The sequence below is a fragment of the Aotus nancymaae genome, unplaced genomic scaffold (genome assembly GCF_030222135.1).
Source record: "Aotus nancymaae isolate 86718 unplaced genomic scaffold, 86718_ANA_hifiasm-v0.15.2.pri h1tg000064l_1, whole genome shotgun sequence".
NCBI classification, from domain to species: Eukaryota; Metazoa; Chordata; class Mammalia; order Primates; family Aotidae; genus Aotus; species Aotus nancymaae.
Window position 1 is genome coordinate 24,995,857 of NW_026988479.1, and position 26,381 is coordinate 25,022,237.

The 26,381-nt window shown below is 40.6% G+C and overlaps 1 protein-coding gene and 2 pseudogenes across 2 annotated transcripts in view; 1 reads left to right on the forward strand and 2 right to left on the reverse strand.

The window, feature by feature from the left end:
- Positions 1–26,381, forward strand: part of HMGXB3 (HMG-box containing 3) — a 54,515-nt gene that overhangs the window by 5,030 nt on the left and 23,104 nt on the right. Inside the window, exons 3-9 of one of the 2 annotated variants that reach the window (XM_012451796.2) lie at positions 614–788; positions 4,869–5,366; positions 6,969–7,067; positions 15,310–15,441; positions 20,919–21,337; positions 23,061–23,236; positions 23,375–23,472. In XM_012451796.2, the coding sequence (XP_012307219.2) occupies positions 614–788; positions 4,869–5,366; positions 6,969–7,067; positions 15,310–15,441; positions 20,919–21,337; positions 23,061–23,236; positions 23,375–23,472 (1,597 nt within the window). The remainder of the gene's footprint in view (positions 1–613; positions 789–4,868; positions 5,367–6,968; positions 7,068–15,309; positions 15,442–20,918; positions 21,338–23,060; positions 23,237–23,374; positions 23,473–26,381) is intronic. The other variant, XM_012451854.3, reaches the window with a different exon arrangement.
- On the reverse strand, positions 9,566–10,581 carry LOC105717150 (transmembrane protein 185B-like; annotated as a pseudogene).
- On the reverse strand, positions 25,536–25,632 carry LOC135270679 (small nucleolar RNA U13; annotated as a pseudogene).

The window sequence follows — 26,381 nt, forward strand, 5'->3', positions numbered from 1 at the left end:
AGGTGATCAAATGCTGGGTAGGGGAGTACAGAGTGTGAATGATAACCAGCCCCTTGAGGACGCTTTCCCTGAGAGTGGAATGACAGGACAGGACACCTGTATCTTTCTTTGCTTCTGTTGGGTTTAAAATCATCCTGCAAAAAAAGTGATCTTTAGCAAAGTCAGTCAAAGAGCCTTTGCATCCAGTTTCTGAAGGGAGAACAGCCATTTGCCGTCCTTACCATTCATTTTCCCCTCCTCCCTTGGAGCCCCTTATCTTCCTGGATAGTTACTCCTGACTGTAATATAGTGGCTCTAATGTAATAAGTTTAATATGGCAGCTTATATAGCCATTTCTCCTACATGACAAGTTTTCATATTACAAAGTGAATGTAATATAATTTGTGTTGCACTGACAGCTATCAGTTATAATCAGGAATAAGAATATAACTCACGATAACAGCATCTGAGGATGTTATTTAAATGTTTCTTTAGTTGACTTTCAACCACTATTTAGATAAATGCTTTGAAATGAGAAGCTAGGTTTTACCAACCTCTTGACTACCCATACCTTAGCATAGTAGTACTTACTGGTTGAATAACAGAAAGCCTGAAGAAGTCATTGCTTCCTCAGGTCTGCTTACCTCCTGTACTATTACGACATCTACCTGAAAGTGCAGCAGGAGCTCCCCCACCTCCCTCAGTCTGAAATCAATAAGAAGATTAGTGAGAGTTGGAGACTTCTCAGCGTGGCCGAGAGGAGTTACTACTTGGAGAAAGCCAAACTCGAGAAGGAAGGTTTGGATCCTGTAAGTAATTTTTTTTTTCCAGCTACTTTTCCCATTGGTTCAGTGATGAAGGCCTTGGGGAAACCAAGCCCCCTGTTCTGTTTCCTTTTCTTTTCTTAGGAGAACTTTTATCATTTTATCCTTCTCGACTCTGGTCTTGCTTGTTTCCATTTTGATGATGCCCTGCACTCTCTTGTCCTCTTTGGTTGCAGCAATACGTGGAGCTGACATTTTTTGTATTTTTTGCAGTGAGCCTTAGGTTCCTTTTCTAAATTTTAGTGTAACTTGGAGCCCCTTGTAGTTACTGTAATGTAGTAGCTTTAATGTGGTAACTTTAACATAGTAGTATATATAGGCATCTCTCCTACACCATGAGTTTTCATATTCCAAATTGAATGTAATGTAATTTGTATTGTACTAACTGTGATCAGTTATAATCAGGAATAAGGCTTACGTGTTTAGAGGTAGATAGAGCTGCTTGTGTAATACAGTACCATATTATTTTGTTAGCACTGGTGATTAGAAACTATGCTAAAAGCAAAATGCAAGTAAAGCCAAAGATGGAGAAGACTGAGGCTTTGGGTGCTTGGGTTAAAGGACTAACAAGGAAGCATTTAGATTTATGTCTGTCAGCATTTTCTGATTTCTAGTTCACAATAACAAAATACACTGACACCTATTTAAACTGCTGGGTTTTTGTTTGTTTGTTTGAGAGTATCCCTGTCATGGCATAAACTGCTGTTTTTTTTTTTTTGGAGACAGAGTTTCACTCTTGTTACCCAGGCTAGAGTGCAATGGCGTGACTCGGCTCACCGCAACCTCCACCTCCTGGGTTCGGGCAGTTCTTCTGCCTCAGCCTCCTGAGTAGCTGGGATTACAGGCACACACCACCATGCCCAGCTAATTTTTTGTATTTTTAGTAGAGACTGGGTTTCACCATGTTGACCAGGATGGTCTCGATCTCTTGACCTCGTGATCCATCTGCCTCGGCCTCCCAAAGTGCTGGGATTACAGGCGTGAGCCACCGCGCCCGGCCTTTTTTTTTTTTTTTAAACTGAAATTCCTGCAGGAAGAGTAACCTTGCTATTGCAGGCTGAAACCTTTTAACTTTAACTCCTTATTTCAGTAGAAACGATTGTCTGTAACTTCTATTTTGGTAATGTAGAGCAACAGCAACAACTATGTTATAGCAGAACAGGTTGTATTTTTCCTTACTGGAGCCCATCTGCCACTGTCTTTTAGATTATTTTATGCTTATTGGCCTGGCATTCTTTTTTCTGGGAGAGCTTTGTCTTACCTGTAGGCTTGGAGATGCCACTCTGTGCTCCCTCCTGTAGATGATTTGTTTATTAACTGTGAGTCTGAGAATAATCCCTGTAGTGGAGTGAAGGTGGAGTCTAGGAAAAGTTTACTCCTTTTGATTTCCTTATTATAATGAAATCAGCAATCTAGGCCAGGTGTGGTAGCTCATGCCTATAATCCCAGCACTTTGAGAGGCTGAGGTGGGAGGATCACTTGAGCCCAGGAATTTGAGACTAGCCCCTGGGCAACATGCCAAAACTCTATCGCTACAAAAAAATACAAAAAAATTAGCCAGATGTGGAACACACCTGTAGTCCTAGCCACTCAGGAAGCTGATGTGGGAAGATCAATTGAGCCCAGGAGATGGAGGTTGCAATGAGCCGTGATTGTACCACTGCAGTCTAGCCTAGGCAGCAGAGTGACACACACACACCACACACACACACCAGTAATCATTTTGTGCATGATAAAGAAAATCCTACCTAATTCTGAAGTGATTTGGTTTTTAAAACTACACACTAATGTAGATTATTATCAAGCCTTTAAAAAAATTTAAATCGCCTGCAATGATTCTTCCTTATTTACCTGCTTATTTGTGTCTACCACTATCTGCCACTGCCACCAAGAATATGAATAGGTCAGCTCTGATACTAGCAGAGTGACCATTTTAACTTTTGAGTCTTTGTTTACTCATCTGTAAAATGGCAATAGTGTCTTCTCATAATGTTTAAAATAGGTAATATAAATCACCTAGCTGAATTATTGATAATATTGACATAATAAATATTACCCTTTAGTAGATTAAACATTCAGCAACCATATAAGAAGAAAAAGTGCCATTTATTGAGTACTTGGAATATACCAAGACTGAGCAAAGCTTTTTGTGCTGTGTTTGACCTCTTCCAGACTGCCTGGCGTGATGGTAAGACCCTCAATGCCTGCATACCTTGGGAGCCTGTCAGAGCCCTGTGGCATGCTGTCTCCTCAGCAGCCCATCAGGTCTCTTGCCAAGTTCAGGTTTCAGTGTTATGCCTCCTAATCTATAAAATGAATATCATTCAGGCCACCTGGGTTTCTCTGTGCTTGGCTTTGTGAAGTCCAGGCCATGCTATGTGTATTTGCCACCATTTAGTCTTGTTCTTCTAACATGGATACTTGAAAGGGTGGCTTGAGAATGCCATTTCCCCATTACCTCTCCAATAAAGGCTCCATCAAAGATTCAGTCCATCTGCTTTTATGTTTCATCTGAGTGCTGCTTTTAACTTTTCATTTCTGAGGGCTTCCTTTATGCCCTAAGTAGTCTCATCGACTTCTTGCTTTTGATTTATTGAAGAATTCTTTTGTAGTTGACTTTAGTGTTCCTTTTAAAAGATACTTCTGAAATATTTTTTTGTTCTGTTTAATTTCAGGTCTCATTTAACTATTCACTTTGTAATTTTCTGTTTTCCTTATTGGATGCCTTTAAGTTTAAATTGAAAAATAAAACATAAATGACTTTTTCTTGGTGCCAATTAGCCATTCAGGGCTGTGCTTTTTAGTACCTGGCCTTCTTGATACTTAAAAGACCTGGCCTGGAGTCCCAGCTTTACTGCTTACTAATTTTCTGTTTAGGGAAAGTTTACCTCCCTGAGTTTCATCCTTAATTTTCTCATTTGTTAAATGGGAATAATAATCTTATCTAACGTAATAGTGTTGTTTTTAAGATAAAATCAGATAATGTGTTTGAAAGCATTTTCTAAACCTGAAAGTACTAGGTCATTGTTAATATTAACTTTTTTTTAATTTGAAATGGAGTTTAGCTCTCGTTGCCCAGGCTGGAGTGCAATGGTGCAATGTTGGCTTACTGCAACTGCCACCTCCCGGGTTCAAGTGATTCACCTGCTTCAGCCTCCCGAGTAGCTGGAGTTACAGGCATGCGCCACCATGCCTGGCTAATTTTGTGTTTTTAGTAGAGACGGGGTTTCTCTGTGTTGGTCAGGCTGGTCTTGAATTCTTGACCTCAGGTGATCCGCCCGCTTCGGCCTTCCAAAGTGCTGGGATTACATGCATGAGCCATCATGCCCGGCCAGTATTCATGTTTTTTTCCTTAGTATGTTCAGGACCTTATCATATAACCCCTTCTATGTACATTTTCTCTCATGAAAGCTTCTCATGAAGCCCCTTAGCTTTTTGATCTATTCATTCTCTTCTTTGTAAGTCTGGGGAAAACCAGTAAGGTTAGAATCCTTACTTGCTGCCTTGAGTTTCAACTTAGCCTGTTAACGTGTATTTTATGCTTTTTGGGATTTTCTTTCTTTTTTTTTTTTTCTTTCTAAAGAATTTTTTTTTCTTCTTTTTTTTTTTTTTCTTTTTGGGTTTTTATTGAACATTATATGTTCTGATGTTTGAATCTTATGCTACTTTGGAATCCTAAAGTATCAAAGCTCAAAAGGAACTCATAAACTGCCAGATTCAGCTCCCTTGTTTTACAGATGGAGCACCTGAGGCTTCAGGAAGGGAAAGGATTTGCTCAAGGCTATGCCAGACCTGAGGTTCCAGCTCACAGTTTCATATGGCAAGACCAATGCCCTTTCCAGAGTTCAATCCATGCTGTTTCCTGTGTGATTGAGTGAACAAGCTATACTGGCTAAAGTGTAATTCAGATGAAGATGACTGCTGTTGACAGGGGCTGACCCTATCTAAATTAGGTCAAGAGAGTAGTTTTTCCAGTCTCTTTTGCAGAAAAAAAAAAAGTGCTCCATGTGGTCTTAGTCCATTTATCTCTGCTTGTCTCCCCCTTCCTGGCTTCATCATCCTCAGAACTCTAAGCTCTCTGCATTGACTGCTGTGGTTCCGGACATCCCAGGTTTCCGCAAGATCCTCCCACGCTCAGATTACATCATCATCCCCAAGAGCAGCCTGCAGGAGGACCGAAGCTGCCCTCAGCTAGAGCTATGTGTGGCTCAGAACCAGATGTCCCCGAAAGGACCTCCTCTTGTGTCCAACACTGCCCCAGAGACAGTGCCCAGCCATGCAGGCGTGGCAGAGCATTGCCTGGCTGTGGAGGCCCTGGCTGAGGAGGTGGGAGCCCTTCCCCAGTCAGGTGCTATACAGGAGATTGCCACCTCAGAGATCCTCAACCAGGATGTGCTCCTAGAGGAGGCTTCCCTGGAAGTAGGGGAGTGCCACCAGCCTTACCAGACAAGTCTGGTAATTGAAGAGACCTTGGTGAACGGCTCACCAGACCTCCCCACTGGAAGCCTGGCTGTGCCGCACCCCCAGGTTGGGGAGAGTGTATCAGTGGTAACAGTCATGAGGGTAAGTGGCTTTGGTACTGATGTCTTTGGCTTTGTCTAGAGTTACTTAAAGGGCAGCGAGCACCGTGCAGTATGATTCTAGAGCAGTGGTAGTCAAGAGTGCTGGTGTGGCACTTCTACTGATACTGCAGTTTTCTTGAATGTTTCTTGCCCCTGGGCTCACTCCAGAGTTGTTTACGGTTTCTCAGGCACTCTTACCAATTCCTTTTTGCCCAGCTTAGCCAGAATTTTCTTCACATGAGATGGTATGTAAGCTACATTAGCATGAAAGCTGCAAATGGTATTTGAATTATCCATGAGTCAAAGCTAGGATCTGTCAGGCTATTAGTATCAGTCAGGATTTTATGTTTTCTGAAGACCATTTTCCTTTTTTTGAAATGGAATCTCACTCTGTTGCCCGGGCTGGTCTTGCATTCTTGGGCTTAAGCAGTCTTCCTGCCTCAGCCTCCCAAGTAGCCAGGATTATAGGCTTGTGCCACCACACTGGCTCCCTGAAGACTATTTCAGCAAACAATGGCACCCTGAACTGTGTACAAGAATTTTCACACAAGACCGGTACCCAGGTCTTCCTAGGTACAAATGGGGTAGGAAGAAAGAAGTTATCATCAAGGCCAGGTTGATGGGACTCATATCTGAGAAAGAGGAAGCAAGTTTCTACAGTGGCCTAAGTGTCATTCTCAGTTGAGGGGAAAGCAGCACTTTAGTGATCTCAATAATCTCATCACCTAGAAGTGGAGAGAAACTGCTACTGTGCCGTAGTATAATATATAACCTGTCCTTTATAACCTTGGAGAGGATAGCATTCTCAGAGACGGGAGTCTTTTTGTTCAGGCTAAGAGGACCAGCTTGCTGTAGTCCTTATGGCCTGGGCAGAAGAGAGCAAGTACCCCTTCAATCTGTCCCAGATCTAAATCCTTCTTATTTGTTGCCTCAGTGCTGTTTATGATAATGAAACATGCCACTAGCCCATTTTTTTTGAGATGGAGTTTCGCTCTTATCACCTAGGCTGTAGTGCAATGGCACGATCTCGGCTCACTGCAACCTCTGCCTCCTGGGTTCGAGCAGTTCTCCTGTCTCAGCCTCCTGAATAACTGGGATTACAAGTGTGTGCCACCACGCCCGGCTAATTTTTGTTGTATTTTTAGTAGAGACAGGGTTTCATCACATTGGCCAGGTTGGTCTCTAACTCCTGACCTGAGGTGATCTGCCTGCCTTGGCCCCTAAAGTGTTAGGATTACAGGCATGAGCCACCACACCTGACCACCACTAGCCTGTTTAAGGCAGGTAAATAGGGGGCTAAGAACACTTGAAAGGGTTAGAATTGGGTTCTCTCACTAACTGCTTATGTGAGCTTAGAAGTCCTAAATCTCTTAGAACCTTAGTTTTCTCATCTGTAAAATAAAGATAGCACATTTCCTGTGGTAATAGTTTTCTCTTTGTTCTTAATTAAACTTTTTGAGATAATCATAGATTCATTCCTTTTAACAAGCACATTGGGATGAGTACATTGTCTGTTATTAAACTTGATCCAGGCATCCAGTGTCAAGTGGCCTGGGTGTTCTTTACTCTGTTTCAGTGAAACTGTCCTCTTCATTGCCCATAGGATTCCAGTGAGAGTAGCTCCTCTGCACCAGCCACACAGTTCATCATGTTGCCTCTGCCTGCCTACTCGGTTGTGGAGAACCCCACCTCCATCAAACTGGTCAGTACTGTATGTGGGGGATTGATGGTAATTAGGGTGTCATAAGCATTTTTTTCCTTTCTGAGCTACCAGTTGTAGGACCAAGTAGATTTCGTAGAACCTCAGGATGTGAGGACTGGCAAAGGTTTCAAGGGTTATGTGGTCCAAGGAGATTTCTTAGAACCTCAGGATGTGAGGACTGGCAAAGGTTTCAGGGATTATGTGGTCCATGTGTTCATAATGGGGGTGAGGGGATTGTGGATAGATCTCCATGGGATCCATGAGCTCACCTCAACTTTTATACAAACGTTTTTCCTGGAATAGGTTCCTTGACTTTTATAAAATTTTAAGAAGTATACATGATTTAGGAAAATGAACAGCCACTGATCTAATTCAATACTGTGATCGTACAGATTAGGAAAAGGGCCCAAAGAAGAGAAAGGACTTGTTCAAGGCTGCTAGGTTACAAAACAAGTCAAACTGGATTCAAGTTTCTTGATTCGCATGCAGTTGTTATTTTTCTCCTCACAGACAGCATTGGGGCTGAGATTTATCCCTATTTCTCTTTTTCTCACACTATTATAAACGGCATTTTTTAAGAAAATTTTCAATCTCTGATTGCCTACAGCTAGTACATTGTAATACAATTGATTGCTTTGTATATTGGGCTTGTATTCTGCAACTGCTAAACTCACTTATTCTGGTAACTTTTGTAGATGCTATTGGGTTTTCTACATAGTTAATCATGCTGTCTACAAGTAATGTCAGTTTTATATCTCCTTTCTGATTTGAATTCCGTCTTTTTCTTGCCTTATTATATTGTCTTAAGACTTCTGGTACAATGCTGAATAGAAGTGGTAAGAGCAGACATCTTTGTCTTGTTACTCATGTAAAGAGGAAAGGATTCAGTCCTTCATCATTAAGTATATTTTTTCTATAGGTTTTTCCTACATGCCCTTTATCATGTTTAGGTAGTTCCCTCTATTCCTAATTTTCTGAGGGTTTTTATCAGGAATGGATCTTGTATTTTGTCAAGTGCTTTTTCTGTGTCTATTGAGAGTATTATAAGAATTTTCCAGAAGTTGGCTTATGTAGTGAACTTCACTGTTATTCAAATTGTAAATCACCCTTATATTCCTGGGACAAACCCCATTTGACAGTGATGTATTATCCTTCTTATAGATTCCTGGATTTGATTTGCTAAAATTTTGCTCAGAATTTGGTTCAGAATTTTCTTCTACAGCCTCTGTTTTTTTGTATCAGGGTAATGCTTGCCTCTTAAAATGACTTGGGAAGTATTTTCTCCACTTATTTTCCTTAAATGGTAGTATTACCAGTGAAGTCATCTGGGCCTGGACTTTTCTTTATGAGAAGATTTTTAACTGGAAGCCCAATTTAAAAAATATGTATAGGACTATTCAGATTGTCTTTTTTGGAATGAGCATTTGGTATTTTGACTTTCAAGGAATTTGCCCATTTCATTTAGGCTGTCAAATTTATTGACATAAAGTTGTTCACAACATTTCCTTATTACCCTGTAATAAACACTGTACTTATCTGCAAAGATAGTTTGAACTGTTGTTTTCCTATTGCTGACAGATGAAAAAGTTTAGACCTTACTTGATTCTGTTGGCCACTTCTGGTTAAGGCCACTGTCTCCAGCTTTCCAATGACAAGTATTGCTTTACATTACAGCCAGCTAATATTCTAAGATTCTTAGAAATAGACAAACCACTTGTTGCTTATTTTGTTTTTTTTCTGGACAGTTACTACCTGTGTGGAAAAATTCAGGGTGCTAAACAACAGTGTCACTTTATGGCCTGATACTACACTGAGCATGTCACAAGTTCCCAAGGGCGGTGGCTCCTCCCTCTACTAACGGGTACTACCGGAGACCTTCATACAGCGCAGACCTCAGTTACTAACACCTAAATATTAACACTCATGGGATTTGCAGTCCCTATATTCATGCCTATCACTTTGGTAAGATCCACACCAGGCACATACTGTTTTATACAATCTTTAAAGATATCTGCAATAGACGCTATGCAATTTGTTTAGAAACTATGAAGTTTATAAACAAAGAGAATTCTTTACATTTGCTATTATGTCATAACAGGCACAATCTAAAATACAGTTTTGTACTAGCAGTGTATAAAAATACTTTTTAAACAATACTTTTGATAGGTACAGTAGCACTTTAAAGAAAACCAGTATATAGTTATTTCTTTTGAGGACCTACTAAAACAATGCAACTTACTGCTTCCAGCTACATCTAAAGCACAAACCTGGAAAGCAAGTTCTCTTGCCCAGGTACACACTTAGAATATTAGTTGGCTGTAATGTACAGCACACACACCCACATACTCAAACAGCCTCTATTTATGATGCATACTGATGAAGCATCAATCTCAAACAGGGCATGAAATGACAGTGTTTGGAGTTTGTTTCCAAGTTTGGGATGAATGAATGAGAAGCAAAGGCAAGGTGGAGTCTGTGTATGGGCTCTCTCTAGGTGTTTAATCTGGCATATCAATATTTAACTTGGGAGATGGGGGAATGTGTTTCCCAGGGTTCTGGGTTATAACTACCTGGCCTTCTTCCCAAACACTGGAACAATTTTCAGAGCTTCTGGAACCGATGTTTTGTCAGCAGCTTCACCGTCTTCCTGATGGAGATATGGAATGTTCCCATAATTCTCTTAAAAGTGGGAAAATTTCAAGCAGAAACTGACAGAAGTCTCTGCGAATATTAAACCACCAATGATATGCCTCCTTTTCCCTAAATGTTGTGGCCATTAAAGTTAGTAACAAAAGCCAAAGGGGTACAAACATGGAGATGGAGGAGAATGTATTGTGGTCATCCAATCAGTGAACCAGCAGGACCTCAAAAGTGAGCAGGGGCACGACAGTCATTATCCAGCTGATAGCCATGGTCACGTGTGTTCTTCGCTGCTGGGCAACCACGTCCAGGGACTGCAGGAACAGGAGGGACCAGACAATGTAATAGAGGACAACCAGGCAAAGGAATGACGTGAGGATCCACAGGGGAACGAACACCACCAGACATGGCCAGTGAATAATCCTGTACAGCCTTAGGGTGATGAAGATGAACTCTACCACGTTGACTGAGCACAGGATCTCCAGCTATAGTGACCTATTGTGTCGGAAGCCCCAGACACAGGTGGCCATGGACATGGGGGCATGAAGGCCAAGCATGAAGAGAAGCATGGAGACCAGCAGCCAGGAGTAGGTACCGCTCTTCACTCTATTGAAGACCAGGACTTCAGACATGAGCAGCAACAGGTGGATACCCACAGTGATCAGCATGGCTTTTAACTCCACTCAGGCCTTCCCCTTGGGCAGTAATAAGGGTTGTGAGTTCAAACACCTGTGCCCAGCGAGGAGCCCATGATGACCAGCAGCTTCCACAGCCATATGTGGGCAAAGACAGCCCAGTAGCTCCACTGGATGATGCTGGCGTAGATGAGGAACTTACTGGGATTGAAGTCCTGGAACAGGCCCCTGGGGTTCATGGCGGAGACTGCTGCCTGCTGGCTGGGCCTGCTCCCCTGTGACGCTCAGTGCCCTGTCTCTGCTGCTCTCCCGCTGCCGCCTCCTGGCCGAATGTCAGGGGATGCCAGGAGCAGCATAGTGGAGAGGCCGGAACACGTGCGCCCACTCACATGGCCTGGTCAGTAGTGCTCTGTGGCACCACTTGTGTGGGCCTGGGCGGCACGGTGGCTACAAGCCGTTGCCTGCCTTCATTCTATGCCCATTAGGGAGGCACCTACAGTGTGTAGTGCCTGTAGAGGCCTGGGGCCTGGCAGGCTGCAGACTCCCCAGCGGGCCCATTGGCCGTGAGCAGGCCACGTCCTTGGAGGGCGGATACTTCCAAGTGACTCCTGGAACATGGAGGCAGGAGTGAGCTCACATCCTCCCTGCTGGCCAGGGGTGGGCCCTCCCCAAGTGTACAATTCAGTGATATTAAGTACATTCACAGTGTTGTGCAATCATCACAAATACTATCTATTTCTAGAACTTTTCAATTTTTCCAAACAGAAACTTTGTGCCCATTAAACAGTAACTCTGCATTCTTCTCCCATCCCCCTCCAGGTGACCTCTGTTCTACCTTCGGAATTTCTGAATTTGTATATTCTGTGTACCTCATTTAAATGGAATCATACAAATAACCTTTTGTGTGTCTTTTTCACTTAACATACTGTTGGCAAGATTCATTCATCTTGTAGCGTGTATCAGAATTGTAGTTTTGTGGCTGAATACTATTTCATTGTGTACTATTTCATGGTATACTATATACCACCTTTCTTTTATCCCTTCATCTACTGATGGACATTGAGGTGTTTCCAGCTTTTGGCCATCATGAATAATGCTGCTATAGATTTTGGTGTACAAGTACTAGTTTGAATCCTCCTACTTTTGGGAGTAAAATTGTTGGATCTCACGGTAATTTCTGTTTAAATTTTTGAGGAACTTTTACCCTTTTAATATCTATAGAGTCTGCAGTGATTTCACTTCTCTTGTTCCTGATACGGATAATTTGAGTTTTTCTTTTCTTACTGATTTTTCTCCATTTTTTTATTTCACTGATTTCTGCCCTGATAGTTCTCACTTGTTCTTTTTCTCATTCCTTAAGGTAGAAGCTGATGTCATTGATTCAAAACCTTTTTCTTGTTTTTTTCTACTTTTTTTTTTTTTTTTTTTGGTAGATAAGGTCTCACTCCATTGCCCACGCTGGAGTGCAGTGGCACGATCATGGCTCACTGCATCCTTGACCTCCCAGGCTCGACCCACCTGCCGCAGCCTCCCAGGTAGCTAGGACCACAGGTGGACACCACCGCGCCCAGCTAGTTGTTTTAAATTATTTGTAGTGACGGGGGTCTCCCTGTGTTGCCCAGGCTGGTCTTGAACTCCTGAGCTCAAGCAATCCTCCTGCCTTGGCCTCGGAAAGTATTTTAATTACAGGTGTGAGCCACCATGTCCAGCCCTTTCTTTCTTTTCTAAGGTAGGTGCTTACTGCTATAATTTTCCCTCTAAGCACTGCTTTAGTGTCATTCCACAAATTCTGATATGGTGTGTTTTCGTTTTTGTTCAATTCAAATACTTTCTAACTTACTTCTTTGACCTATGAGATATTTAGAAGTGTATTATTATTTTTGAGACAGAGTTTCACTCTTGTTGCCCAGGCTGGAGTGCAATGGTGTGATCTCAGCTCAATGCAACCGCTGCCTCCTGGGTTCAAGCTATTCTCCTGCCTCAGCCTTCTTAGTAGCTGGGATTACAGGCATGCGCCACCACCCCCAGCTAATTTTGTATTTTTAGTAGAGACAGGGTTTCTCCATGTTGGTCAGGCTGGTCTCGAACTCCAACCTCGGGTGTTCTGCCCACCTCGGTCTCCTGAAGTGCTGGGATTACAGGCGTGAGTCACTGCGCCTGGCTAGAAGTGTATTATTTAGTTTCCAAATATTTGGGAATTTTCCAGATATCTCTCTATTATTGATTTATAATTTAATTTCACTGTGGCCTGACTTTTCTGATTATATAATCTGAATCCCTTTAAATTTATTGAGGCTTGTCTTATGTCCCCAAATGTGGTCTGTCTTGATAAATGCTTTGTATGCTTGAAGAGAATGTGTAGTTTGCTATTGGGTGGAATATTCTATATATATCTAATTAGGTCAAGTTGATTGATAATGTTCAACCCTTTATATCCTTACTGATTTTGTCTACTTGTTCTATCAATTATAAAAGAAGGCATCTTGCTGGGAACAGTGGTGTGTGCCTGTAATCCCAGCACTTCGAGAAACTGATGCAGAAGGATTACTTAAACCCAGGAGTTCAAGACCAGCCTGGACAATGCAGGGAGACCTCGTCTCTACCAAAAAAAAAAAATGCCAGATGTAATGGTACACACCTGTAGTCCCAGCTACATGGGACTGAGGAGGGAGGATTGCTTGGGCCCAGAAGTTGGAGGATACAGTGACCTATGATTGTGTCACTATACTCTAGCCTGGGTAACAGAGTGAGACTCTGCCCCCAAAAGAGGCAACATCTAACTATCATTGTAGATTTGTCTATTTCTTAACAGTTCTCTTAATTTTTTGTCACGTGTTTTGACTTTTATGAAGTATGTAAACATATAGGATTGTTGTGCCCTCTTGATAAATTGACCCTTTTGTTATTATGAAATGACCCTTAATCTCTAGTAATCTTTGATCTGAAATCACTTTGTCTAATGTCCAGCTTTTAAAAGTTGTTATATCAAGAAATATATTTTTGCATCTTTTTACTTTTAACTAATTTACGTCTTCATATTTAAAGTCTCTTTGTTTTGTTCTGCTTTGTGTAGATACCATATAATTTGGATATACAAGCAAGACCCTCTGACAGTCTGTCTTTAAAAGAGGTTGTTTAAGCCATTTATATTTAATATGATTATTGATATGGTTATGTTTAGATCTATCTCACTATTTGTCCCATCTATTTTGTTCTGCCTTCTGATGTAATTATTTTTATGGATCTGTTTACTTTCTTTTATTGGCTTATTAGCTATTGACTTTGTTTTGGTTATTTTAATAGTTTCTTTAGGGTTAAAGTACATATTTTTAACTTATCAGTTTATTTTATCTTCAAAAATCTCTGCTGCAGATGATATGTTGTAGATAAGAAAGCTGCAATATTTTAAAATAGGAACGTCCTGCAGCTTTGACTCATGGAGGAACTGCTTATTTCTCCCGAGTTTTTATTCTCATGGAAATGACTGTTCTTTCATGCTTTAATAAATGTCAGCCAAGCACATCTAAAAAAGTGTTTTATGATTAATACTTAGAACTGAAATATCATACTTGAACATTAGCAGCTTTTTCCTAAAGTCATTTCTCTAGCCTACTGTTAGGAGTATGTCCAAGTTCATGGTAATTTACTTATAAAACTAACCTATCTTAAATTTTTACTCTGCTTTCTGGAGGTGTTCAGAATGGGAATTATACAGTGGCCACAACCTGAGAAAGGATCAGAGATGTTTTATATTGCAGTATTAATAGTCTCTCACAAGCCTGTAGAATCTAAGTGAATGTTTCCTCATTCCTTACCTCACTTTCTCAGCTAGACACGCCTATAAAATAGGAAGAACAGGTGATTTTACAGAGGAAGAAACTCAGGGCCCAAGAGTTAAGATGCCTTACTACCAGTTCATTCAGTGTTAGTGGCCAAATTGCAATCCAAAGCCTGGTCTTTCTCTCTTTGGTGTCACACCACTTCACACTCATCCTTGACTTAGTAGCGCTATCATAATTGCCTTCTCTTTAGGCTTCCTTGCAGAGGTAGCTAGTGGTACTTTGTTGTTTCCCCAAGGGAGCTTTTTGCTTTTTGGCTTAGCTAGGGAAGCTGGGATTAATAGCTGAGTAAACATTCTTATGTGACAGAACAAATCTGACAGAATTTTTTTTTTCCCCAGCCTTAATCTAGAAGTGGAGCATGACTAATGAATGAGTAGTTTCTATTTGTAGCTGAAATGTAATAAACCATTGTAATACATTTTGCTCAAAGGGAGATCAGTGGAGATGGTAAGAGCCAGTGGCTGTATATATTTATATTCAAATAACTACATTCTGTTGAGTATCAAAGGATAGGGCCTGGCTTATATTCCTGATTTGCCCTGATTTTTTCAGTGACCATGGATCTATTTTGATTCTGAATCCCAGGTCCTTGGTTCTCTGAAGAAGGAAGATGAAGCAAATTCTTTGAAGTATTTAGAGCCAGAGGGTACAGCTGGATGCATAGAAGGAATGTTGGGCCAAGAATTGAGAAATCTGGGTTCTAGGTCTAGCTTTGCCCTTGATTGATGATTTGAGGCAAAGCATTTAACCACTCTGAACCTTAGTAGTAATAATACATACTTAATACAATTGCTGCAAATATTAAATGAAATATTGATAAAGTGTTCAGCACTGTGTGGTGCCTCGCTCAATGCATAGCAACTATCACTTTCTACATTCTTCTGGACCTAACTGTGTAACATTGGGCAGTTGTCTTGCCCTATTTGAACTTAGTTTCTCCATTTCTAAAAAGTGAATTTGTTGTGTTGTAGGAGCTTTCCAACACTGACCTTTTATGGTATAATTATTAATTGGTTATCCTTCCACAAGCTCGTGACCTCCTGGTGTTGCTGTGGTTATAGTGGTCATAAACATCTGAGAGAGATTGGATTGTTCTTTTGATTCTGATATACTCTTTATTTACAGACCACTACATACACCCGCCGGGGCCATGGGACATGTACCAGCCCAGGCTGCTCCTTTACATATGTCACCAGGCACAAGCCACCTAAGTGCCCTACCTGTGGTAACTTCCTAGGAGGGAAGTGGATCCCAAAGGTAAGGTCCATTGGCTGTTGCTGCTTTGGAAGCCTCACAGAGTAGGCTTTCTGTTAGGAAGAGGGGATTTTTAAAAAGTTAACATTTGTTTTTACTTTCTGACTATATAAGTAAATCATTTACATTGTATATAGTTTGTTTAAAAAATACAGAAGAAAAATAGAATAAAATGTTATCCAAGCTCATATACCATCCAAAGAAAAGCCATTATTAGCATTTCGGTGTATTTCTTTCCAGTCTTTTTTTCCGTGAATAAGTTCTGTATCTGTTTTTTTCTCCATTCCCCCTCTCCCTTTTTTTTTTTCAGGTAGAGATGGGGTCTTGCTCTGTTGCTCTGACCTCAATCTCCTGTATCGGCCTCCCAAAGTGCTGGGATTGTGAGCACTATTTTCTTGTTTTTTCTTTATTTTTTCATGGATACTTTTAATACTATAATATTTTGCTTTTTTAAATTTAACATATCATGCCTTTAAATATTCTTCAAAAATATTACATGTTTAATAATTTCCATGAACTACTACACTATGTTTATTTACTTATTTCTGTCATCCCCTTATCTATATCTAGATGTCTATATCTATATGTCTTCAACACTTTTATTTGACACTCATCAACAGTTAACAGTGTTTCTGTTTATGTCACATTGTGAGTTCCTTCATGACCTTGGTATCCTCCACAGTCTTTGCCCGTAGAAGATGCTCAATAAATAAATGAGCATCACAGTTGTGCCCTTCTGAAGTTCTGTTTAACATGTTATCTGTGTGTGTGCTTGGTGCAAACTAGACAAAACATACACACTTGCCACATATTTTATATGAAACTATACATTTTAAGGGCTAAAATGGGTGGAATAGGCAGTAAATTCTCACCTAATTCAGAGAGGGGAGACATTTATAAGGACTGGGACAGATGAAAGGTTTTATAGAAGAGAGAGAGTCTTGAAGAATTAATAGAATTTGGGTAGGTAGAAAAGGAAAGAGAGGCCTTATTTTAGTGAAAATGGCTTACGTTAGGTTTGTAATTGTTATATGTTTAACTCAGCATGGTCCAAACTTAAGTGTAGAAAAACCTTGGATAGCAGCATACCTTAAATCTGGGGCAATTTTCACATCTCTTTGAGAAATACTGGGGTGGTGACTTGTGTCCTCTGGATGAGTGTTTTGGCTTCTGACTAAGTTCAGGCTAGCACCAATTCCAGGAGACAGAACAGGATATGAATTAAGAACACAATTCTGGAGTTAGCTACTCAGTTCAGACCCCTGCTTCCCAAGGTTTTTAACTATGTCATCTTGGTCAAGACTTTCTGTATCTGTTCCTGGATTTAAGTTTTGTCTCGTCTGTAAATCGAAGTTAGTACCTACTTCATTAGGGATGTTAGCAGGGTCAAGTAAGATTATCCATATAGATTGAATGGCACAGTTTCTGGTACATATTAAATCCTCAGTGAATGTCCTGCTGTCATCATGATAGATATTAATGTAATTATTAGCCCTGCTATTGCTCTTTATGTTGTTACTTCTAGGGTCAGGAAGGACTTAGTGCTAATGTTTCACAGGAGGTTTTGTCAAGGCTCTTGTGCCATCTTCTTTGATATGTCTCTGTGAAGCCATCAGTGTATTGCTACTGTATTCCCCCAAAATGGGGAATAGCTACAGTAGGAAGATTGAGCTGGATAGTAGGCAGAATTTTCCTTGGCCTTTCTTGACTAATGCAAAGCAGGTCTTTCACAGGACTGTATTTCCTATGCTTATACATGGAAGGCTGTCAGTAATCATTTTGGTTTGTCCCTCTTTCAGGCTACTTTTACTTTGACTTTTTCATTTCTTGTATGTGTGGCTTGCTTTTTCATTTCTTGTATGTGTGGTTTTTTTCCACTTTGATTGAAATAACTTTTTTTTTTTTTTGAAACCGAGTCTCTTGCTGTGTTGTGTAGGCCCATTTCGAACTCTTGATCTCAAGTGATCCTCTTGCCTCAGCTTCCCGAGTAGCTGGTACTATAACCTGGCTTTGACTGAAATAACCTTTATTTTTTAAAGACAGAGTCTTGCTCTTATTGTCCAGGCTGGAGTATAGTGGCACGATCTCAGCTCACTGCAACCTCCACCTCCCAGGTTCAAGTGATTCTCATGCCTCAGCCTCTTGAGTAGCTGGGATTACAGGGATGTGCCACCACACCTGGCTAGGTTTTTTTTGCATTTTTAGTAGAAATGGGGTTTCACCATGTTGGCCAGGCTGGTCTCAGTCTCCTGGCCTCAAGTGATCCACCTGCCTTGGCCTCCCAAAGTGCTGGGATTACATATGTAAACCACAGTGCCCAGCCTGAGAAACTTTAGAGCCATGGTTCTCTTACTAAGATCAAGGTCATAGCATGAAAACAATTTTTTTCTTAGCTACCTTCCCCCCATCTTGACTTGCTAAGTCAAAATTTACCAATGTGTTTTGCAAGAATTACCATGTAAAGAGTACATACTGTGATTTCTAAAGCTAATAGAAACAGTAAGAGAAGATAGGTAACATTTTACCGTCAATGCACTTAGAATTTTAGAGATAAAATTGACTTTGATTATCAGCTACTTCAGCTCTTTTGAGTTTCTAGCTAAGGAAAAATAGATTTTAAAAAAGCAACTTACTAAATTCACACAGCTAATTATCCCATTGCCTTTTCCACTAAACCACATTTCTCGAGCATTAGTATGCTGTTTAGCTGCAGAATGTCAGACAAGCTTGTCCAACCCGCAGCCCAGAATGGCTTTGAATGCAGCCCAACACAAATTCATAAACTATCTTAAAACATTGAGATTTTTTGTTTTAGAACAACTGGTAATCAGTGTATTAAAATAGTTGACTTAAACATCTGCAATCGTGACTTCAACTTCTGGCTCAATACTGATGGAAGTAATCTGTTTAACAATCTCAGAAGGACTGTGCAAGTCAGTTAGTTGCTTGTGGATTCTCATGTGGAAATTCCCATGTCTTAGGAACCTTCGCCACAAGGAGTTTTTCTTGTAGTGATTCTCAAAGTCTTGGTAGGCATTCAAACTGGTCCTTTCACTGAGATTCTTTTCGTTTACTCCTCTGATCAAGTCAGCACATATCTTCTCCAGGGATTTTATGTTGCAGCTCGTTAGAGCAATTTGAATTTGGTGAATTGCCACCTCCAGCTCCATGGGTGTTTTTCCAGTGTCTTTAAAAGCCTTGGCTGCAGCGGGCTTCCTGACCGACTTGTTCCTCAGCAAGAGCTAACTGCGGTGAGTCAGGGTCAGGAGCAGGAGCACGCGGACCACAGCTCTGTACCACCTACAACCATGTCTTCCTCAAAGAGCAAAACATGAGATTTTTTTGGTGTGATTATTTTTTTAAGCTCATCAGCTATCATTAGTGTATTTTATGTGTGACTCAAGACAGTTCTCCCAATGTGGCCCAGGGAAGCCAAAATTGGACACCCCTGATCTATTAATAAGATTTCTTGAATTCTGATTTTTGAGGCGGCAAGTGTAATTTGTTTCTAAAAGCTCCAAGTGTGTTTGTGCCAGTCAGGAAATGATTCACCTTTTGTTGTATTGTTCTAGAGTTCATACTGGCTAACATTAGCCCAAGAAATACGTGGCATAGTTCCCAAAAAGTTATAAAACAAAACCTGTTGTGTTTACCTTAAAATTTGAAAGTAACATCTAAAATGAGTAGGCTGAGTTAATGAAATGTGAGATCACCAGGTAGAGTTGTTTTGCTCAGATTGCTTAAATTACCCAATCTTTCTGTGGTGATTTTTTGTTTAAAATAGCCTACTTAGTAGGGAGTGTTTTGCTCAAAGATTTTATCTCGAGAGATGAGTTTAGTCTCCTGTTTTTCTGCTAAATTTTTCCTTTCCTGCAGTAAATAAGCTCTGTGCACTTGACTTGGAATTTTTCTCCATGTTAACTTACTCTATAATTAACTCTCCATGTTAACTTACTATGTGTTAAAATCTGAGAATGCTTTACTGAAGAGCTCTTAGGGGTCATCTGTTACTTGTTCTTTTTTTTTTTTTTTTTTTTTAATCTTCAGACAGGGCAGGGTCTTGCTCTGTCACCAAGGCATGAATATAGCTCGCTGCAGCCTCCGCTTCCTGGGCTCAAGTAATCCTGCTACCTCAGCTTCTCAAGTAAATGGGAACATAGGAACACAGGCTGCACGCCACCATGCCTGTCTAATTTGTTTGTTGTTTTTTTTTTTTCTTTTTTTTGGTAGAGCTGTGGTCTTACCATGTTTCCCAAACTGGTCTTGAACTCCTGGGCTCAGGTGATCCTCTTGCCTCAGTTTCCCAAAGTCTTGGGATCACAGGCCTGAGCCATGATCCCTGGCTGTTACTGGTTCTGAACTAGGGGAAGTGCAATGTGCAGGTGGCTTTGTAAATGTTGAGGGGTTTCTGGGTAGTCAGCAACAGGAAGATAAATCATATTGAAATTTAATGACATTGGCAGACACTAAACTTCCTGTAATGTGCAGGGAGTTTCTATGCACTAAAGAATTAGGTCACCCAAAATGCTGTCTGGCTCTTGTTGACAAACACGGAGAGCCCAACCCTCTGCTATTTCATAAGGGGAAATGAGGATTCAGTTGGAACTTGCCTTAGACCACATAACTAATTAGGAGTGGAGCTAAACTAGATAGAACCCCGCCTTTTTGTTTCTAATTTACAGTGCCCTTCATGATATACATGATGGGCAGAAAACCTTTCTGAAACCTATTCCAGAGACAACCACTATTTAAAAACATTTTTTAAAAGTGTATATGTTATTTCCACTGCAGCACTAATTGGATAAAAGCTAAGACAGCAAGGACTTTTTTAAACCAGATCTAGCTAAAATAGCAGCTGCTATTTTTAGTGAGTTTGAATATTTGTAGTACATAATAATGCATGAGTTAATTTGATCCAGTGCAAAGTATGTGACGTATGTGTAAGTCATTCTTAAGACTTACCTTAAAGAATCTGGGACAAAATACAGAATTTTTTTCCAAGGAGATGGGAAGCTGAATCAGTCCACATGAGGTTGTGGCCACATTGGGATTAACTGAATCTCATAAAAGGACCACCAAGGTGAACAACTTAGGACTTCTAGGCCCTATACGGAATACGTCACCCTCTTTCTAGACACAGAGAAGTAGGCTTTAAATAATGTCAAACTAAATGTGAAACTAAAAAATGCCAACATTTGGTTGATGAAACCTGGAGAGGCTTTTCAGTAAGAATTAATTAGAAAATTGAAAGCTTTATTCAAAGGAAAGCATTGTATGCCATAGTGAAAGGAGCTTGTAGTCAGAAGATTTAGATTCAGCCTAGTTTTACACTTGAGACCTTAGGTTAACTTCTTCCTTTCATGGACCTTGGTTTCCTATCTGTTACCCATGTGTTATTAAAATGATCAAATGAGAGAATGTTTGTGAATGTCCTCAACTGTAAAATGCCTTATGTATACAAAGTATTCTTATTTTTCTAGGAAAAGCCAGCCAAAGTAAAAGTGGAATTGGCTTCTGGTGTCTCTTCCAAAGGCTCTGTGGTGAAAAGAAATCAGCAGCCTGTCACCACTGAGCAAAATTCCTCTAAGGAAAATGCCTCCAAACTGACTCTGGAGAATTCGGAAGCTGTAAGCCAGCTCCTGAATGTAGCTCCTCCCAGAGAAGTAGGTGAGGAGAGTGAGTGGGAGGAAGTGATCATCTCCGATGCCCATGTTTTGGTTAAGGAAGCTCCTGGGAATTGTGGTGCAGCAGTCACTAAGACACCAGTCATCAAAAGTGGTGTGCAGCCTGAGGTCACTCTGGGGACAGCTGACAATGACAATCCTGGAGCAGATGCGCCAACACCATCCGAGGGGACAAGTGCCTCCAGTCCACTCCCTGCTCCTAAAAAACCTACAGGGTAAGTCAATGTGTTTGTATATTATAGAGTTGTATTTAAAATAGCAGCATTGGAAATGCCTCATGTTTGTTTTATCTAATGTCTGTATAGCATGCCTGCAAGAGGCAACAGAGCCCAGGCAATGGTTCCTGTTTTATATGTGCAGAAACCAAGGCCTAGAGATATGTAAAGATTGTTTCTTACCCCTGGACTCTGCTATCCATGTACTGCTGTCAGATTACTTACACATCTCTTCTTGTTAATCTCCCTAAAGCAGTTATTACAGTCTTGCTGATACAGGCTCTAGGTAGTATTGAAACTATGAGTTACCAGTTCTGGATACTGGATTTGGAAAGAGAAGCTTTATTAAAATATCCTGTAGAAAGAGTTCTGGCCTGATGACTCAGTACTGGTTCTGACTGTTTCTGGCTTCTGTTTGACCTTGGGCATTGTTACTTCATGTCTCTTGACTTCAGTTCTCCCCTCTGAAAAATCTTGAATTGGATATTAGAAAATCTTCACAGGCTGACTGTACAAACTGAAGATTGTTTATAAAACACGCAACCTAGTACCTTGCAAGTTGGAGGAAGTCACTATCTTTTTCTCCCCTTTTACTCCGTAAATGCTTAGTTGGATTCTATGTATACCCCTTCCCTGAGGAAGTTGTGTTCTAGTAACTGAAGACCCTTATTTGTATCAGTAGTTCTCAGCTGGTAACAGTTTTGCCCATAGTAGGACACCAGAAGCCAATTCCATTTTTAACTTTGGCTGTCTTTTCCTGGAAAAATAAAAATACCTTGTATACTTAATACCTGTATACCTTATATACAATGTGTGTGTGTGTGTGTGTGTGTATATATATATATATATTTCCCACTTTTTTTAACACAAATCATAGCACAACATACATACTTCTACATCTCACTTTTTATTTATGTTTATGTTTATTTTTATCTTTTTGAGACAGGGTCTCACTTTGTTATTGAGGCTGGAGTGCAGTGGTACGAACACAGCTCACTAAAGCCTTGACTTCCCTGGCTAAAGCCATCCAATAGCTGGGACTACAGGCACGCGGTACCATACCTCTCTAATTTTTGTATTTTTTTGTAGAGACAGGGTTCATGTTGCTCAGACTGGTCTTGAACTCCTGGGCTTAGGTGATTCATCTGCCTCAGCCTCCAAAATACATCTTGCTTTTTTAAAAAAAATTATGTAGCAATATACTTCGGTGATGGTTTTGTATATTTAAAGGATGAAGCTGTGCACTTTAGACCTTTTGTTTGAAACACATAAATCACTTTAGCAAATGTTTGTTGAGGCCTTCTGTGGTGTAGCCCTGTGCTCAACATTGATGCTGCAACGGGGACTCTGTTTTCTAGGGTCTCCAAGCTGCTGTCATTAGTTTATGCTCTAACTAGAGGTAGATTACATGTTACAGCTATAACAGAGATTGGCATTACATGCTATTGACATTGTTTTACACGTCTGTATCTTCCCAGTGACCCCACAACATGTAGCTAATTACTGTCCCATTTTACATATTAGGAACTTGAAGTTAATAGAAGAATAAATTATTTGCCCCAGGCCACACAGCTATTTAGTGGTTGAATTTGAACTCAATATATGTAAAGCTTGATTGTTTAACCCCAATACTATCCTCTAATAAAGCACTATGTAGAGATCGCACTTTGGTTTTCTTCCCTGTGGTCCAAAATTTCCAGATTTCTCTTCTTACTGTTTTCAGAGTTGACCTGCTTACCTGTGGGCCCAGAGCTCCAGAGCTTAAAGGCAGAGCACGGGGCAAGCCCTCATTACTGGCTGCAGCAAGACCAATGAGAGCAATTCTGCCAGCCCCAGTCAATGTGGGGCGAGGCAGCTGCATGGGACTGCCCAGGGCCAGGCAGGCCTTTTCCCTGAGTGGTAAGGGCTGGGACATACCTGGGATGGAGGAGCTGTCTGATGGGAAAGAGACAGGTGTGGGGGTTAAGAACGGACGTGAGAGACTTGGGGAGACTCTGAATGCACTTAAATCACCAGTTTGGCTCCTGGTTCTCTCAGATAAGACTCCCTCTGTGAGGACTTGTGGTCTGAAGCCAAGCACACTGAAGCAGCTGGGCCAGCCCATTCAACAGCCATCTGGCCCTGGTGAAGTGAAGGTAAGACCCATTTTCCAGAGGGGGAGCTGTTTGGGGTCTGGCTGCTTCCATTTAATGCATCAAAGCTATAGGTAAAGACAGATCCTAATTCTTACACATTGATAGACCTCTGGGAGGAGATTAACATGAATGATTTATCTATTTTTTAAATAATTTATTTTATAAAGTGAATGCGTGTTTTAAACTTTTATTTAGAAATAATTTGTAACTTAGAAAAGTCACAAAAATAAAAATAGTAAAGAGAACACCCATATACTTTTTACCCATAGTGATCTAACATAGTGATCTATTGTTAATAGCCCATTTTGCTTTATCTGTTTTGTTCATGCTTGTTCCCCCCACCATATGTGGGTGTATATACACGTGCATGTGTGTAAAATACACATTGTAGGGTAAGTTACGCCTTCATGCTTGTTTGTGTATTTCATAAGAATTAGGGATATTCTGAGTTTTTTGTTGTTGTGGATTTTTTTTTTTTTTTGATGGCAGTGTCTCACTCTGTCACCAAGGCTGGAGTGCAGTGGCACAATCTTGGCTCACTGCAGCCTCCACCTCCTGGGTTCAAGTGATTCTCCTGCCTCAGCCTCTCCTGAGTAGCTGGGATTATAGGAGTGCACCACCACGCCCAGCAAACTTTTGTATTGTTGAGAGATGGGGTTTCACCATGTTGACCAGGCTGGCCTTAAACTCCTGACCTCAAGTGATCTACCCATTTCAGCCTCCCAAAGTGCTGGGATTACAGGTGTGAGCCATCACACCTGGCCTAGAATAGGGATATTCTTTTACTGAAACATGGATGCATATCTTTACTCTCCCATTTGTATTCCAAACTGTGTCAGTTTGACCTGTGAACCCTGAAAATCTGAGATGGTCTCAGTTAACTTAGAAAGTTTATTTTGCCAAAATTGAGGACATGCACCTGGGACACAGCCTCAGGAGTTCCTGACGACATGTGCCCAAGGTGGTCAGAGCAGTTTGCTTATATATATTCTAGGGACACATCAGTCAACATACACAAGATGGACATTGGTTCAGTCTGGAAAGGCAGGATAACCCAAAGCAAAAGCAGAAGACTCAAAGCAGGGAGAGGGCTTCCAGGTCATAGGTAGTTAAGAGACAAATGGTTGCATCTTTCTGAGTTTCTGATTACAAAGGAGGCAGTCAGATACGCATTTATCTCAGTGAGCAGAGGGATGACTTTGAATAGAATGGGAGGCAGGTAGGCCCTAAGCAATTCCCAACTTGACTCTTCCCTTTAGCTTAGTGATTTGGGGGTCCCAAGATTTATTTTCTTTTCACAGACCCAATTATATATGTATATATATTTTTCCAGAAACAAAGTCTTGCTTTGTTGCCCAGGCTGTAGTGCAGTGGTGCAATCACAGCTTACAGCAGCCTCGAACTCCTGGGCTCAAGGAATCCTCCCAACTCAGCCTCCTGAGTAGCTGCATACACAGGCAGGCACCACCATACCAAGTTAATTTTTAAGTTTTTTTGCTTTGTTTCCCAGGTTGATCTCAAACTCCTGGCCTTAAGCGATCCTCCCTCCTCGGCCTCCCAAAGTACTGGGATTACAGGCATTAGCTACTTCACCCAGCATCTTTTTATTTTATTATTTTTTTAAAAGCCCCTACCATTCTAGGACAGTTCCATTATATAGCATATTTTTCTCCAGTGTAAGATACAGTCTAGGATCAGATATTAACATTTAGTTGTCCTATCTCTTTAGCATTCTTTTAAAAATGAAGGCATGGTTGTAGAAAATACAGAAAATTCAGGTAAAGGAGAAAGAAAAGTCTCTCATGATCCTGCCACCCCGAATGACCATCTGATGTGCTTTCAGGTCTTTTCCTGAATTTTTGTGTGTTTTTTTTTAATACAATTTTTTAAAAGTCGAAAACTTGGCTCTTATGTCATATACTAGTTTGTGGCTTGTATCTTTCACTTCATTTAATGATACAGATATTAAAAATTTTCTGGGTCTCCAAATTCCATGGATTAGTGGGTTTTGTTTGTTTTTTTGGCCATATGTAGCTAGAATAGTTATCAAGTTTTTTTTTTCATGTCAGATGGGTAACATGCTGACATTGTAATGAGGTTTGAGGGAGGCACATCTCACCCATGTGCATGAATACCAGATCATCATGCTTGTGAAAGGATCTATCAAAATTTCCTAAGTCAGCGTTTTTCAAGCTTTTGATCATGACCCTCAGTAACAGGCATATTTTTACATTACTGCCCAGTAGCCATATATACTAGAGGTTTAAAGAAGCTGTGTCCTTACTATATGCAGTCACTTTGTTATTTCTCATTCCTATTTGCAAAATACTGGTTTCAACTTGTTAAAGTTACGACCTCTCATTGGATTGTGGCCTATAGTTTGAAAACTGTGTCCTGGACCAAGGTGGAATAGGAAAATGGGTCTGCCATCTCCCTTGTCATATGTTCTTTGTCAGTTAACTTCCTTTAACAGTTTTACATTTGCCCTGACAGGAACATCAACTGGCTTTTACTTTGAGAACTGTTTTGTTTTCCACACAGATATGGTGGCAGCTCTGGGTGTTTGTGTGATCTTGCAGTGTAGAAGGAAGGTATCTGGTTAGCGTCGGTAGTTTTGTAGATTTCCAGCCCCTAGATTCCCTTTATGTACACTCTGTTACTTGGGTAAACCCCAGTCTTCTCTGTAAATAGTTTCCTTTTGATTGGTGACATTGGGTATGTGTTAAAAGCCACAGGCTCTTTTGCTAGTTTTAAACCAGTAAACAGTTACATGAAACATTCTGAAAATCAACTTAAATGCATTATTATAGAATAATTTTAATTTTGTATGCTTTTTCTTTTTTTAGTTATATAATTAAAATGCACATTCCTTATAAAACATTTGAAGCTGGGCATGGTGGCTCATGGCT